This window comes from Amblyomma maculatum, chromosome 3 (assembly GCF_055883805.1).
Source record: "Amblyomma maculatum isolate TAMU_Amacu chromosome 3, ASM5588380v1, whole genome shotgun sequence".
NCBI classification, from domain to species: domain Eukaryota; kingdom Metazoa; phylum Arthropoda; class Arachnida; order Ixodida; family Ixodidae; genus Amblyomma; species Amblyomma maculatum.
In genome coordinates, this window is record NC_139346.1 from 38,039,388 (window position 1) to 38,053,973 (window position 14,586).

At 45.4% G+C, this 14,586-nt stretch overlaps 1 protein-coding gene across 1 annotated transcript in view; it reads left to right on the forward strand.

The window, feature by feature from the left end:
- The first annotated feature begins 3,426 nt into the window (after positions 1–3,426).
- LOC146194580 (fatty-acid amide hydrolase 2-like) overlaps positions 3,427–14,586 on the forward strand; it is a 113,982-nt gene continuing 102,822 nt past the window's right edge. Inside the window, exon 1 of the mRNA XM_084597452.1 lies at positions 3,427–3,850. Coding sequence (XP_084453578.1) covers positions 3,662–3,850 — 189 coding nt within the window. The 5' untranslated portion in view covers positions 3,427–3,661. The remainder of the gene's footprint in view (positions 3,851–14,586) is intronic.

The following is a 14,586-nucleotide window of genomic DNA, read 5'->3' on the forward strand; positions in this document are numbered from 1 at the left end:
TGGTGGTGGCAATTTCCACCTGAGCATGGCTATTCAATGAATGCTTGTTTTAATCTGAAAATAAATCTCTAGAAGGAAAATTGTTGAAGGGCGACATCTGCAGGTTTTGTTGATGCTATATTGCCATTTATGACACTGTGAGCACCCTTTCACTCTTATCTACTACCCTGCGAAACTAAGAAGCAAACAAGATAGCTTTGAACAGTGCCACATTGCTGCAATACCTAAGCAACAGCTGCACGAGCTGTTTAAAGCCACTTGCAAAATACACAAATCATTTTCACTACATGCACGGCGGAAGGTGTTTGCACGCAGTAGAGGCACTCAGAAAAGTAATGTATCAGCTTTTGGGGTTGAAGCACAGCTACAAACGGTCGCTTTTTTTTTTTTTTTTTTAAAGCAGGCCTTTGCTTCACCGGACGGTTTAGGTGGGGTTCTCACCGAAATACAAAGCGTGCGATAGCATTTCGGAGCCGATTTGCATGTTAACGATATGTAACACAAACCTGCACTGAGAGCCACGACGGGTTTCATGACGCGGCCGTGCACCAGCGATCGAAAACGTGCACAAATAAACCGCATTTAATTGATTCGTGGCAAGACTAGCCACTAGAGCACTAGCCTCATGCAGTCTTTGGGGTAGTCTCGCGGCACATCACGCACGCACATCCAACGGCTAGCAGCAACGTTACTAGAACAAACTCTAGCAGTCAGCACAAGGGATCTTGCGGAAATACAAGGCTTGCGTTCCCTCATAAAATAGATCGCATTTCGGGGCCGATTTGCATGTAAGCGGTATGTAACAAACCTGCGTCTGAGCCACGAAGGGCTTCGTGGAGCGACCGAGCGCCAGCGATTGAATCAATGCACAAATCGCATTTAGTTCATCCGGGGCAAGACAAGACGACTAGCCTCATGCGGTCTTTGGAGAAGATGGTTTGGTTTGGTTTGTGGGGTTTAACGTCCCAAAGCAACTCAGGCTATGAGAGACGCCGTAGTGGAGGACTCCGGAAATTTCGACCACCTCGGGTTCTTTAACGTGCACTGACATCGCACAGCACACGGGCGCCTTAGACTCGCGGCACAAGTAGAGCACAAGAGCGCGCACACACATCCACGCGACAACGCGCATCGCACGCTGCCACAACACCACGAGCGCCGAGGCCCATGCCTTGAGTCGCTAGCGTGGAATGGGGGTGCCGGCCGCAGCTCGTAACAGCCAGCCGAAGGCCTCTTCTCCCTCTCCATCTTCGTTTTCCCCCTCGCGCCGCATCCGTTTGTTGGGATCGGATATACGCGTCCCAAACAACTTCGCAGCGGCGGCAGCAGCCGTGAAAGGGGGCATCGTCCACACCCCCCATCACCAAACGACCCCAACGTCCCCTCCACACACGCAGGAAGAGCCGTGAGACGGGGCTGCCTAATGAAAAACGCTTGGAAATTCAAGCGGAAAGAGGAGAGAAAAGACGCGCTGTAAAAAAGAAGACACTCACTGTACAATATTTAGCAATATTTACAAGACAGAAACAGCAGAAAGCAAAAAATGCTAAAAGAGAAGCGCGCACGCACGCACGCACGCACGCACGCACGCACGCACGCAGCACACACAGTTCAGTTCAGGCGTTCAGTCGTGTCCGACTCTTCGTGACCCTATGGACCATGTCACGCCACACTTTCCGGTCTCTCACTATCTTCTTAACATCACATAGCTTCATCTGCAATGCCTCGAGAATGCAATCTAACCATCGCGTTCGCTGCCTACCCCTTCTCCGGCGACCCTCAACCTTTCCCAACATCAAATCTTTCTCCAGCGACTCCTCTCTTCTCATCAGATGACCAAAGTAGCTGAGCTTTAACTTTAGAATTTGACCCTCCAATGAGCAGTCAGGGTTTATGGTCGACAATATCGACTGATTTGATCTTCTGGCAGTCCAAGGAACTCTTAAGAGTCTTCGCCAGCACCACAATTCAAACGCGTCAATTCTTCGGCGGTCAGCCTTTTTCACAGTCCAACTCTCGCATCCATACATCACACCTGGAAAGACCATAGCACGGGTCTTTCCATAGACTATACACAAACACAATAAAGCACACCGGCTGGAGCTGAGCGAGTCAGAAAATGGGGGGACCGACCTTGCTTGTGGGGGTAAGGCCCGACAAGAAAGCTCGCTCTGTTAGGCGATATGCCTTCAGTTGCGAAAGATGTGCGTCGTCCAACATCAATCACACAGGTGACCGCCCCTCAGATTTTACCGGTGCGGGGCACGGTTGCGTTCCGCCGCATCAGGTGTGCCTCGACCCTTGCTTGTGGCGACAATGGGCACCAGTGTGCAAGCTCGTCAGACCGTTACGCGTAGTCCTCCAGGTCTGCGATGTAGGCCCGGCTGGCTTTCCCCATAGGGGGATTCTGCAGCAATGAGTCCGTCCCTGCTGCAAGGGAAATGCCCCATGAAATCGCAGGTGGTCATCTGCCACGGACGCGCACTGTCGGTTGGTTTCGTCATGCCCGGTGGCTTGCCACCCCTCGACTTCCCCATTTGACAGACATGGCAGGAACGGCAACAGCGGAAAATGTCTCGCTTCATGCCGAGCTTGTCACCGATTGACTCAGTTTCTTAAAACCTTGGAGCCACTCAGATGACCAGCCAATGGTTTGTCGTGAGAGAAACGCAACAGAGCGCCGCTCAGACATTGGGGGATAGCCACTTCAAATGGTTCATGGACTCATCTATTTATTTCAGAGCTAGCCCTTCATGGTCCAGCAAATATGAATCCCCGGGGCACGCCGCGACACACGCTGGCTCGTGCCCCCCTGCGCCCGCTCAATACAAGCAGCCTAACGGCGCTTCGTCTCCCAGAGACTGTCGCTGAAATTGCGACAAAACGGGCCATTTTGCTGGGCCCTCCTAGCACTTCATGGCTGAAAACGATCCCATTCATCCTAAAGAAGAGCCTGGTTTCGCCCCCCGCAGGTTCGCAGCAAAAATTCCTCTGGCATCGGTGTCTCGGAGGTGCTCACAAAAAGCTTTCACTCTCGCCTGCTTTCTGAAGCGCTTACATGGATAGCGGAATGGGGAACCCGTTTGCGGGCGTCCCCTCCGTGTCGAACTGCGGCTCGTCCCCTGTTCCGCCCCCTTCGCCTGCCGGCGAAAAGACGCCGCGGGCGAGTGGAGCACGGGATAGCGTGTCAGCTACCCCATTCGTTCTCCCGGCTCTCCCCCTTCGAAACTGCGCCGAAAAGTCCGCGCGTGTATGTCCGAGAGACTGGAGGACTGGAGTTCGTTGCAGTTTTTCCGTCGAGCCCTAGCGGCGGCGGGAGACGCGACACCAAGACGGTGTGGCGCCACCACACGCCGCCACTCGCTGCAGCCGACGCGCGCGCGGATTCGACTTGCTGTAGCTGCGCAGGCGACGCAGATACCGCGTGACCCTTTCTGCGCTCCCGTTCACGAAGTCGGTTGCTTCCGCGTTCGTCTCTCTGCTGTGCGTACCGTTGCCGACCCGCTTAGCAGTCCGCGGCGAGACTCCACAGCGAGCCCCCGTGCTCCGGAGGGCGTGATCGACGCTGTCGCTCGTTTCATCATCCGAAGCATCAGAAGGAATTTGTTGAGCGCAGTTGCGCTACTGCATCGTCTCGTGAGTGCGCCAGTTACGCATTGGGATGGCCGCCGTGATGGTCAGTGTGCGGTCTCTTGTCGGAGAGCTGCTTATTCGCGTGCTGGATCACCTCTCGGGACTACTGCTCTTCGTAGCCAACCTGACGCGGCGCCGGCAGCGTGTTGGGCCCACGCGAGACCCTCTGCTGCTTGCGCCGGCCGTGGTGCTGGCCGAGTCCATACGGCACGGACGGGTGAGCCGCCATATATACATTCGCTATGTGCACTTTGGAGTGTCCGATTGTTTTAATTTCTGTTGCGATGTATAGTTAGCGAAACTTCTCACGACAGTCGCACTGCTAGCGACTTATTTACTAGTCGACTTGGCGTGGCCCGTGCAGACTCTAGGCACATATGCCTGGGGAGATGAGAGAGTGGCTCTAGGGAATTTGCTCTGAAAGTTTTCTTGTCGATTGAAGGGCCGTAGCACATATCCCTGGAAGCAAAGCAAAAAGATCTGGGTAATCACATTTTCTCCATTTTATATTCCACCGATACAATAAATGTAGCCAAAAACATTACACCCGATTTAGCGTAATTAGGCCGATGTGCTAATTAGGTACGCTAGCGCGTCGGCTAAAATTTCCTTTCAGTTTTGGGTCGCACGCTCATTTGTATACACTGGTAAGCAACCGATTTATATGCAAAGCCAGCCGCTTTAGATATAAAGCATCAAATTAACAAAGCCATACTAATGCCCCTGTATGACATATGAATAGCGCGTTTGATTCAGGAACCAAAGATACCAGTGGGTTGTCTTTCCAAATCAAAAGTGCTGCCTAATTTGGCAGCTCCTGCCAATTAGGGCAACGACATGTGCTATACTGGCGTCACAGAAACCGCCGACTAGCCATACACGGCCGTCACCTGCCAATTACCAGCTGCCGGAAGCATGCGCACGAGAAGTACTATGCAAATAAACAAATAGACACAGGTTATTGCTTGGAAACGCAGACAAGTAGGCGGAAAAGTTGAACGGTTAGTACGTAGCACTGGGGCAGCGGAAATTGGAAGAAAAGAAGGGTCGCGACGATATGGTGCAGAGAAATGGGAATATATGCTCATGCATAGTAGCTTGTTTAACAATCGCGGATGAATACTAGTTTAGATCATAAAACGAGAGAAATCCCGAAGTCCGAATAGAGCTTTCCATTTCGCCTGTACTGCACATATACTAGTAAGTCCTCGGAAAGAGGCTGACTGGGAAAACGGTTCAAGGAAGTGGCTAATGTTAGCCTTTTGGGCACATACGCTGGGCACGCCACTAGTACACATTCCAAAACCTCAGTTATGACACAAGTGAAACACTCGATGCACCAGGGTAAAAATTTGGGAAAGTCGGTACCGATCCATACCATACGAGAAGCGCAACACTCTCTGCAGTTCGTCTGCCCATGGAAATACAAGCATTTGCGCGGTAAACCCACGCTTAAACGTGGTCTGTGAGAAATCAAGCCTGCATGGCTGCGCGAATTACACGCGGACAAGAATATGAGATTGTCGAATTTTCTCCTGTCAAAGAGATATTGTCGGGGCGTCCGTCTTTGTTCACACGAACTCGCCGTTGCAATCCTCACACATTTCGAAACAAGACAAGCAGTATTCGGTCTGCAAATCGTCACAGCTGTTCGCAGGGCCACTGCTGAGGGCGCTCTTTGCTTCATCGTCTGACTGCTGATATCCGTCGAGCGCGCAGTGTGCAGGGATGTGTCACAGCACTATAGTGAGGCCTTGGTCACGAGGCGAAACATCTCGTCATAATCGAGTAAAAGCTTGAGTGCCTAGCTTAGCACGCTAAAAATACGCAAGAAACGCAGAGTGCTTTGTTAGAGACCTCTTGAAGCATGCGTGCGAAGTCGAAAGTCATATCGGCAGCAAAAGTGTAGGAATAAATCCAATTAAGAGAGCTGAGTAAAGCGGAACAGTAAACATGGCGGTAAAGCGCCAAAGTTGATGGCATCTCGTTCAAAGGAAAGTAGAAGCGAGCGGCAGTTATGCTGGCTCAAAACGTCATTCTGCTCGTAGCTGTTCATATAAGAGTGATGCGGATATCACGTGGGAGCAAAGCAACCTGAAATTCGACTCCTCATAAAAGATGTAAAAGAGCCGTGAATTATAGGCTTGGGCAACTAAAAGAACTGCACTTCAAAAAGCAAATACTTTCGTCAACGAGAGCTCGGCGCAACCGCCTTCCCGTGCAGCGTTCCAGTCATGAGATCAAACTTTAAAAAAAAAAAAAAAAAAAAAAAAAAACAGTCATTACGGCAAAACACCTATCAGTACGGCAACGTTACTGCGGGAAAGTAATCAATATATTCCAAAATTGTACAAAATTCTGTTTCGCTACAAGGAATCGCTTCGTCATTGCCATCAATCTAATTACAATCACCGCAGGGCAAAAGCCACTTACATATATATACCTTCAGTTAACCGCGTCCTGTGCTAGATGCATCCATTTAATCCTCGCCAACTTCCTAATCTCATCAGCCCAACTAACTTCTTTGCTGCCGCCTGCTACGCTTGCCTTCTCTTAGATACCGCCGGTTATCTTGTCTTTCATTACATGACCTGCCCATGCTCGTTTCTTGTTCTTCATTTCTGCTAAATGTCAATAGCTTGTCTTCGTTCTCTTTGTTCCACTTCGGCGCACATTCTGTCTCTGTAACTTTTGAACTATAATTTTTGCATTGCCTTGTGGCATCACTATAACGAGGACTGAGATGAAGGAGGAAGAAGAACTGCTTACTATTAACTAACAAAAATTTATCGAGACACGCAAATTATGTAGAAAGGAGAAAATTGAACACAAAGAACAAAAACAATTAAATGGCATGCGCAGTCCAGTTCATACTTTCGACCCTAGTATAACTTTCGATTCTCTCTCTGTGGTTCTCAATTTAAGTCGAACTACTTTCACTGGCGTCCACGTTTCTCCCCTATAGGTGATTACCGGAAAGCAACAGCTGTTATATACTGTCGTCCTGAGAGGTATTTGTAACCTGCCATTCATGACCTCATAGTACTTTCTAAATGCGCTCCATCCAAGCTTGGTTCTTCTAGCGATTTTCCTTTCGTGATTACTTTTCACTTCCAGCGCCTCGCTGCCTATCGCAAACACTTTAAGCTTCTGAGATTGTTGAACATATTAATGTGTTCTGCATATTAATTTTTCTACCCACCTGTCTATTTCGCCTGCCTGTGCCAGTAATCATCATTTGCAGTCCATTATCTGAACTGCTCAGCATGGCGATGTCATCAGCAAATCTCATATTACTGAGGCATTCTCCATTACCACTCATCTTCTAATGGCTCGTTACCCAGTCACTGGAAAATGAACAAAATTGTTTCCGTACTCAATACATGGTATACCGTAGTGAGACGTCGAATTACCGTTCTATCTCGCTAACGTGCATTTTATGTAATTTTCTCGAGCATATTATATACTATCATATTGCGTCCCATTTTAATTTCTACTCCTTCAAAACCAGCGTGGGTTTCGTCTTTGTTATTCATGCGAATCCGAATCATTTGATCTCACCATGGATCTTCACTTAAATCCTGATTCTTTGTTCCACATCGATGTCATATATTTAAAATTTTCTAAAGCATTCGACCGTCTCCCTCATCAACGTCTTATGTCGAAACGTACAGCTCTTCACCTTCACTCACTTGTTCTAGTCTGAATTTGCAACTTCCTTACTGCTCGCTCCCAGTTCATCGTAATAGACAGTCTTCCTTCAACCTCTGCTGGCGTAACTTCAGAAGTTCCACAAAAGTCTGTGCTGGGTCTACGTCTTCGTTTATTTTTATTAACGGCCTGCCCTCTAAACTTTTCCCCACCATTCGCCTCTTTGCCGACTATTGCATTATTTACCGATGTGTAATGAATAAAAATAATTAAGATGCACTCCAAAACGATCTGAATATCATTGATAACTGGTGTACATTGTGGACGATGAAAATTAGTACTAGGCAGTGCAGTTATATGCAAATTTTATGGAAGCACTCGAAAGTAACTTACCCTTACAGTTTATTTTCTGAAACGTTTTCACAAGTAGATTCTTATCGTTAATTTGGCGTTACTATCAATAGCAAACTCACTTCGGCAGACTATATCACAAAAATTACTTCCGAAGCTTCATGTACACTTGCTTTTGTCATAAGGTCACTTCCCACTTTATTTCCTAAAATACGAAAACTGGCATGTGAAAAGTTTGTTCGCAGTAAGCTCGAAAATGCATCTGCGATTTGGAGACCCCATCATTCCTAACTAATGAACATTATCTGTTCAGAAACGCAAGCATGCTTCATATCATCAACTTACTACTTTCATTCCAGCGTAAGTGCAATCAAATCATCACTTGGGCTGACTCCTTTCTCAGACGCAAAATTGCGGGGCTGTGTTCGATTCATAAGTTATATTTCAATTTTCCTTATCTCCGTGGTTCCCTTATAACTCCTCTCATTCGTACGTCACGCCGCCTGCTTAATTCTCATAGCTTACAATAAATTTATGGTTCTACAAACGCTTTTAATAAGTCCTTCCCGACCTCAGATGAAGCTGGAACCGGCTGCCGGATCCAATTGCTAATGACCCTGACACTGCTAGGATTAAAGGGATGTTGGGGTATATTGTGGGTTGGCTTGCTATTTGGGTTTCATATTCATGTAATTTTTACTTCTTATACTGATCTTTTATTCTGTAATTACTGTTGTACTCGCCTGCGTGCAGAACCTCTCGCTATCGAGTCTGATGTTCTACGCATATTAACAAGCCTTGTTCAGAGCTAGTGCGTTCTTTGCTTCTTTTTGTGCTTCGGGATATGTTATATCTATCATGACCTTTCGTTCAGTTCGTTGTTTTCTTCTTGGTCCTCCTTTTTGTAATGCCCCGACAGGGGCCCTTAAGGGATAATAAATGATGATGATGGTGATCATGAACTGCTGCCAATCTAGCTCGTGGAATACTTCTAATCATTGTCAGATTTTTATTACTTTCTTTGTGGAGGACTATCGTCGCAGTGCAGCTCCTATAGATATCTTGGAGTACTTTGGCATATGGCATATCTACACCCTGATTTTTTCACCTCCTGAAGGACGGCTGAGGTTTCGACTTAATCAAATCGTTTTTCGTAATTTTTAAAGCTATAATAATGTATAAAAAAATGAATTCTATGAATGTTAAGTATAAGGTTTGGTTATATTCAGAGCACTTTTCAAGCATCTGGTTGACAATGTGGAATGGAATACTATAGCGCCGTTTACGAAATCCTCCCATTTTCATTGATTGTATTCCATTGATTTCCATTGTATTCTATGGTTGAGTTGATTTTAGTAGGGATAACTTTCGTATCTTGTACGAAACGAATAGTAGCCTGATTTGTATGTAATTTTTAAAGCCTTTGAAATCCGCTCTTTTGTGAAGATAATATTAACGATTTTACAAGACTTCGGTACCGTCAATGCCATGACGTATGACACATTGTTTATACAAGGGGGTCCATTTCCCTCCAGCACGATATAAATCAAATCAATTACATATCGAAATTCGGCGCATTACAGTTGTCACTACACTAGCCTAATTCTACAAGCTGCGACGATAAAAGGCCAGAAAAGGGAGAACAGTTTGGGCATTTTCAGGACACTTGGTTGGCATGGCATTTTAGATCTATTTTCGCCAAATTAGCGCATTTTAATTACTCAAATAGGCATTTATATGCACTATGACACTAGTATTAAACTTGTCAACAACGAGTTGGTTCTCACATAATTGTGTGCGAACTGAAAAAAAAAAAATGCGCCATTGCCTAAAGCACTGTTTCTACGCATGAGACTTCTTATACAAGGTGGTCAAGTCTACTATAGTTCGATATGCCAACCTCTCCCCCACCCCCCTTTTCCGTCCTTCTACAAATCTGCTGTTACCTCATGTCCCCCAGCTGCCTTTCCTCTTTCATATATAGCTTTGAATGCTTTCTGTATTTTTCTCCCTACTGGCAGAAACATCTGATCTCTATGCACTACTGCCATTTTCATTATCGTCCTTATTAGCTCGGCTACCGTAAGTAACTTGTCAGTGTATTATATATACTCTCCTTTGCTTTACTCATTGCCGGCTCCATGTCTTCATATAAACTTTTCACTGTATGGTCATCACAAATACATTTTGCGTGTATTCCTGTACGATCTTAAATTTATACCGCCCATTAAGCTTGATTACGATATCTTCCACCCCCTCATTAGAGCTATAGAACCACTCTATGTTACCAGCTATATGCTTATTAACACCTGTCCGATAAACTTCGATAGCACAGCACATGGCCGTCGTTTTTTATATTATAATAATTTTTATCCTCATAGACCACACTAAAGGGCGTTACATGAGGGGCGAATATTCACAACTGAATCAACTATGACAAAAGACCACATTCTACGCAACGTTTGCACAGAGCGACGAAATAGACATTTGACAGAAGTAAGCAGATCACAGTATCAAAGTGCATGCTTTATTTATCCTGGTAACTTCACTGGATGATATGATAGCGCATTTAATTCCCGCCATTTAGGAGTAACCGATTACAAATAGTCAAGTAAGCTTCAGAGGTTACCTCGGTATTCAACCGTCTATGATATACCATCATTGGAGGGTCAAATTATAAAGTTTTAACTTTATAATTTGACCCTCCTTTGGTCATCTGATGAAAAGAGAGGAGTCGCTGGAGGAAGATTTGATGTTGGGAAAGGTTGAGAGTCACTGGAGAAGGGGTAGGCAGCGAACGCGATGGTTAGATGGCATCCTCGAGGTGCTGCAGATGAAGTTATGTGATGTTAGGAAGATAGTGAGAGACCGGAAAGCGTGGCGTGATGTGGTCATAGGGTCACGAAGAGTCGGACATGAGTGAGCGACTGAACTGAACTGAATTGATGATATACGCTCCCACTTTCTTTGCCCATATTTCTTTGTCGCACCAAACAGGGTATCCAAGCATTGTCTTTTATTTGGACAAGGTAGCGGAGAACTATTGAAAATAACAATACATAGTTTATAAATATGACGTCTCATAGCCAACTTGCTCCTCTTTGAAGATGCTTGGATGAAACTTGTACTTGGAAGTCTTGATGCCGTGTGTGACTAAAATCTATAACTCGACTACTCCTGCTTGTCTTGCATACTTGGAAGATGTGACGCTATTGTTTTGTGCATTTAAATCGCTGCTTTGTTGTGGTTGTGATTACGGAACATTAAAATGCTACAGGCAATTTTTAATTCTTGTACGTACTTTTGCTTTTGCTGCTGCCTCACCTGTAGCTGTCTCGTGAATAGCAGAAGCAGTACCTTTCTCAGCGAGTGGTCGCATATAGGGTGCCTTTCAAGTTATATTCAAGCAGCCTTATTCGCTGCCTTCCTCTTTCTCCTTGTCATATCTTGTACCACTAAGATAAGAAAATAAAGCCTTGAAACCTTCAAAAAAGTTATGCATAACTCTGACAGGGGCATACACTAGCAGGCGACGCCTCGGACGCTGTAGGCAGCGCAATGGAGAAAATCGGCAGGCCAGCTGCAGTTCCGTGGGGGCTCCTTAGAGCTTCAAGTCGCTAACGTTTTCTATTCTTATCGTGCTGCAAAATTAAAAAGCCAAAAGCCGCTACTTTAAGTGCGTCATTGTCGGATAATTCATTCCGCAGAGAAAAGAAGCCACACTGCCAGAGCTAATCAAGTTTATAGATGCGTTAACGCGAGAGAGCTGCTTAAAAAGCATCCTCTCTCTAAGAGTGCCGCTTTTCGAGATGCGAATGATATCTCTTTTAGGAGTATTGCTGACTTAGGTGCACCACAGCTGATGAATCCGTACTGATACGACTGCGAGTGCCGCAAGGGTATGGCTGGAGAGTTCAGTCACACCGTGTGTTTTGTCCCTTATACGTTCAAGGCTATATGTGCAACTGACGTAAATGGGCGATATAAAAGGAGCACAAATAGAGCGTTGCTTGCAAGCTGTGGTTTTATCTTTGCTAAAGGGGCCAACAATTAAGAGTTACGAGCATGACGTACAAGAAATTCCAATAACGGGGCACGTAGCGCCGGGCTCTTCGCATTAATGTTTTTATATATATATATATATATATATATATATATATATATATATATATATATATATATATATATATATATATATATATATATATATATATATATGTATATGTCGATATTGCCAGTCGCGATAATGACGCCGCGTTTCTCGGTACAAAGGGAATCGAAAGCAGCAGCAGATTGGTCTGCTGAACGAAAGATATTTTAGCAAGTCACGCTGGTCGAGAATTACTCAGGGCCTGACAGCTCAGAGAGCAGATCTCTGGTGTTTGTCCACTATCGTTATTACTATATGGTATTGTATGTGTTAGTTTTCAATGCGCGAAATGCGCCAATATCCGTCATGGGCTGATATCTTGTACCAACGTCCGATGTCCTTTTACTTATATACTGGCTCGTACGGAAACAATCCCGATGGTAAATTAACTAACTCTATTTGTTCTCGATTGTTGCCAAGGGGCCCTAGCGCATTTTTTAATGGCAAAGAAACGATGAAAATGCTGATTTTTTTTTTAATCTCTGAAACTGGTAGTAGATTGGATTTCAAGGCGATGCGAATCTCTTGAGAGGTGTTTTAGATGCATAATATTCCTGTACTCTTCCTGTAGTCGTTTAGCCTACCATTGTTAAATGAAAAAGATAATATTTTTTTTAATGCCGGGAATAAAGCTGAGTGATTTTTTTGCGTAAATTTGATTAATTTAAATCTCTCAAGCGGGAAAATATACGAATAACGTTTGGTGAGCCCTGATGTTGATGCGCTACCCGCAAGCACAGGCGCTTGTGCGGCGACAGAGGGGCAAATAAAAAATAATTTAAAAATTAGCAAAATACTTGACATCCGCCTTTAAGGGCACGACGCGGCACGGTTTTTGCTGCCCGCATTGTTAGTGAATTTTTTTTCTGTTATCCCACACATACTCATATGCACGCAGACATACGGTATCGCGCTATGTGTAAAGTACCACGAAATAAGTATATATCCCCGCTTTAATCGAACCGTGCAAATGTGCCAGTGGGGTCTAGTACATTGAACTGCTTTTATAGTGGCGGTGTGATGAGCAAGCTTTTGGGTGCGAACAGCGCGTTTTCGCGGATGGGATAGACAGACTTTTCGGCGTTGCGAACATGTACAGGCACAAATAAATGTAATCAAAACACGCCTCTAGATTATAGCATTTTCCATCCATTACCTAGTTGAAATCAAAGCTTTGTTTTGAAATCTGAGGGGGGGGGGGGTACTGTTGTGGTTCGTTAAGAATAAACGATATTCTTCATTTCTGATATGGGAGGCGTGATGGAATTTATAGTGGATTAGCTGGCCCCTTTTATTTATGTCCACGCATGTGCCCGCTTAAACTGATGGACAGCAACGTTGAGGCCGGTTATAGGGTTCTGGCTATGTTCCGGTCGAAGAAGCAGCCGCCATTTCATGGGCTAGTGAAACCTTTTCGGAAAATTCTTCGTTTCGCTGCTCTAGCTAGAAAAACAATAACCGCAAAGGATTTGGCAAAAAACGCTCGGCGTTCGTTTCTTTGACGCAGGCTTGCGACCGGAGTATTGACAATGGTTTGTCACACATCCGTATTACCTCCGTATCCAAATCAGGTCATTGTGTCCTTGACATGCATGATGCGAGTTATATCAATGGCCTGGGTGGTGTTCTGTCGTTTCGGTTTGCTGTGAAACCTTCGGGCCAGCAGTGGGATGGAGCTCTTCCTGTTACTGCGACAGCAGGGACCAGTCATGACCCTTCTCTCCTCCAGATTTCGTTCGATGTGAGGAGCCCTTTCCTGGGCTGTCGAGGGGAGATCAGATATCCACGTTGTTGTGCGGGGTGTTAGGTATAGTTTGTAGTGAAAAATAGGTAGCGCTTCGCGTGATACGGTTTCCGCTTTTATCAGAATGAGTTGAGGCTTTGCTCTCTTCAATATCACGTTAATAAACGAAATCCCGGTGCTTGCCTCATATTACAGAATGCACTTGACAGCCGGTTCAGCCTAGAGCTGATTTGCTCGGCAAACTTTCCCACGACAGATTTTTCCAAGGCGCAAAACAATGAACCACTTACCAAACAGATATACCTAGGGACTAATTACAAACTTTATACCTGCAGTATCTACTTCTTTTGGCACACTGGCATGACTAACTGATTGGCTCTTCTCTGGTCCCCAAAATGCACGTCTAACTGCTCATTCCGCGATATCCGTCAATGAAACAGCGTGGTGAAATAACTCGGAAATCAGCCAAATTCGTCATAAGTGGACGTCACATACTCAACGTTGCCCCTGCCTGTAATGACTGCATGAGAAGCTCTTAAGCAACAAAAAGTGGGCAGAAGTGGATACCACAGACTCAAAGTTGCCCCTGTCTGTAATGACTGCATGGGAAGCAGCTAAAGCCACCAGCTCGTGGCTCATCTTGCGCCGCGTTCTCGAAGTGCGCTAGGGATTCTAGGCGCGTATGTGAAATTCTAGAGCCTGGAATTGCACCGAAATACATCATGTGCGCCATACCCCTGTTTTTTTTTTTTTCGCGGCTTATGAACACTCGAATCAAACTTTTATTGTTCATAAGATGTTTTCATATTCTACGAAACACGTAACGCCTAACAATACATGTACAGGTCGATCCATTTGTCATTTTCTATTGACGACCTTCTTGCTCACCATATATGCGCTCGCACAATACACATATATCCTGCCTTAAGTTACTCCAAGCAAAAATAGAAGAGTGTCTCTGTTGACAGGGCGTCGTGCACAAATAATGAAGTCAAAACTGTCACCAACAATTGGACTGTAGTAAGCTCGAAGAGGCCAGTGAAGAAGGCTTGCCACC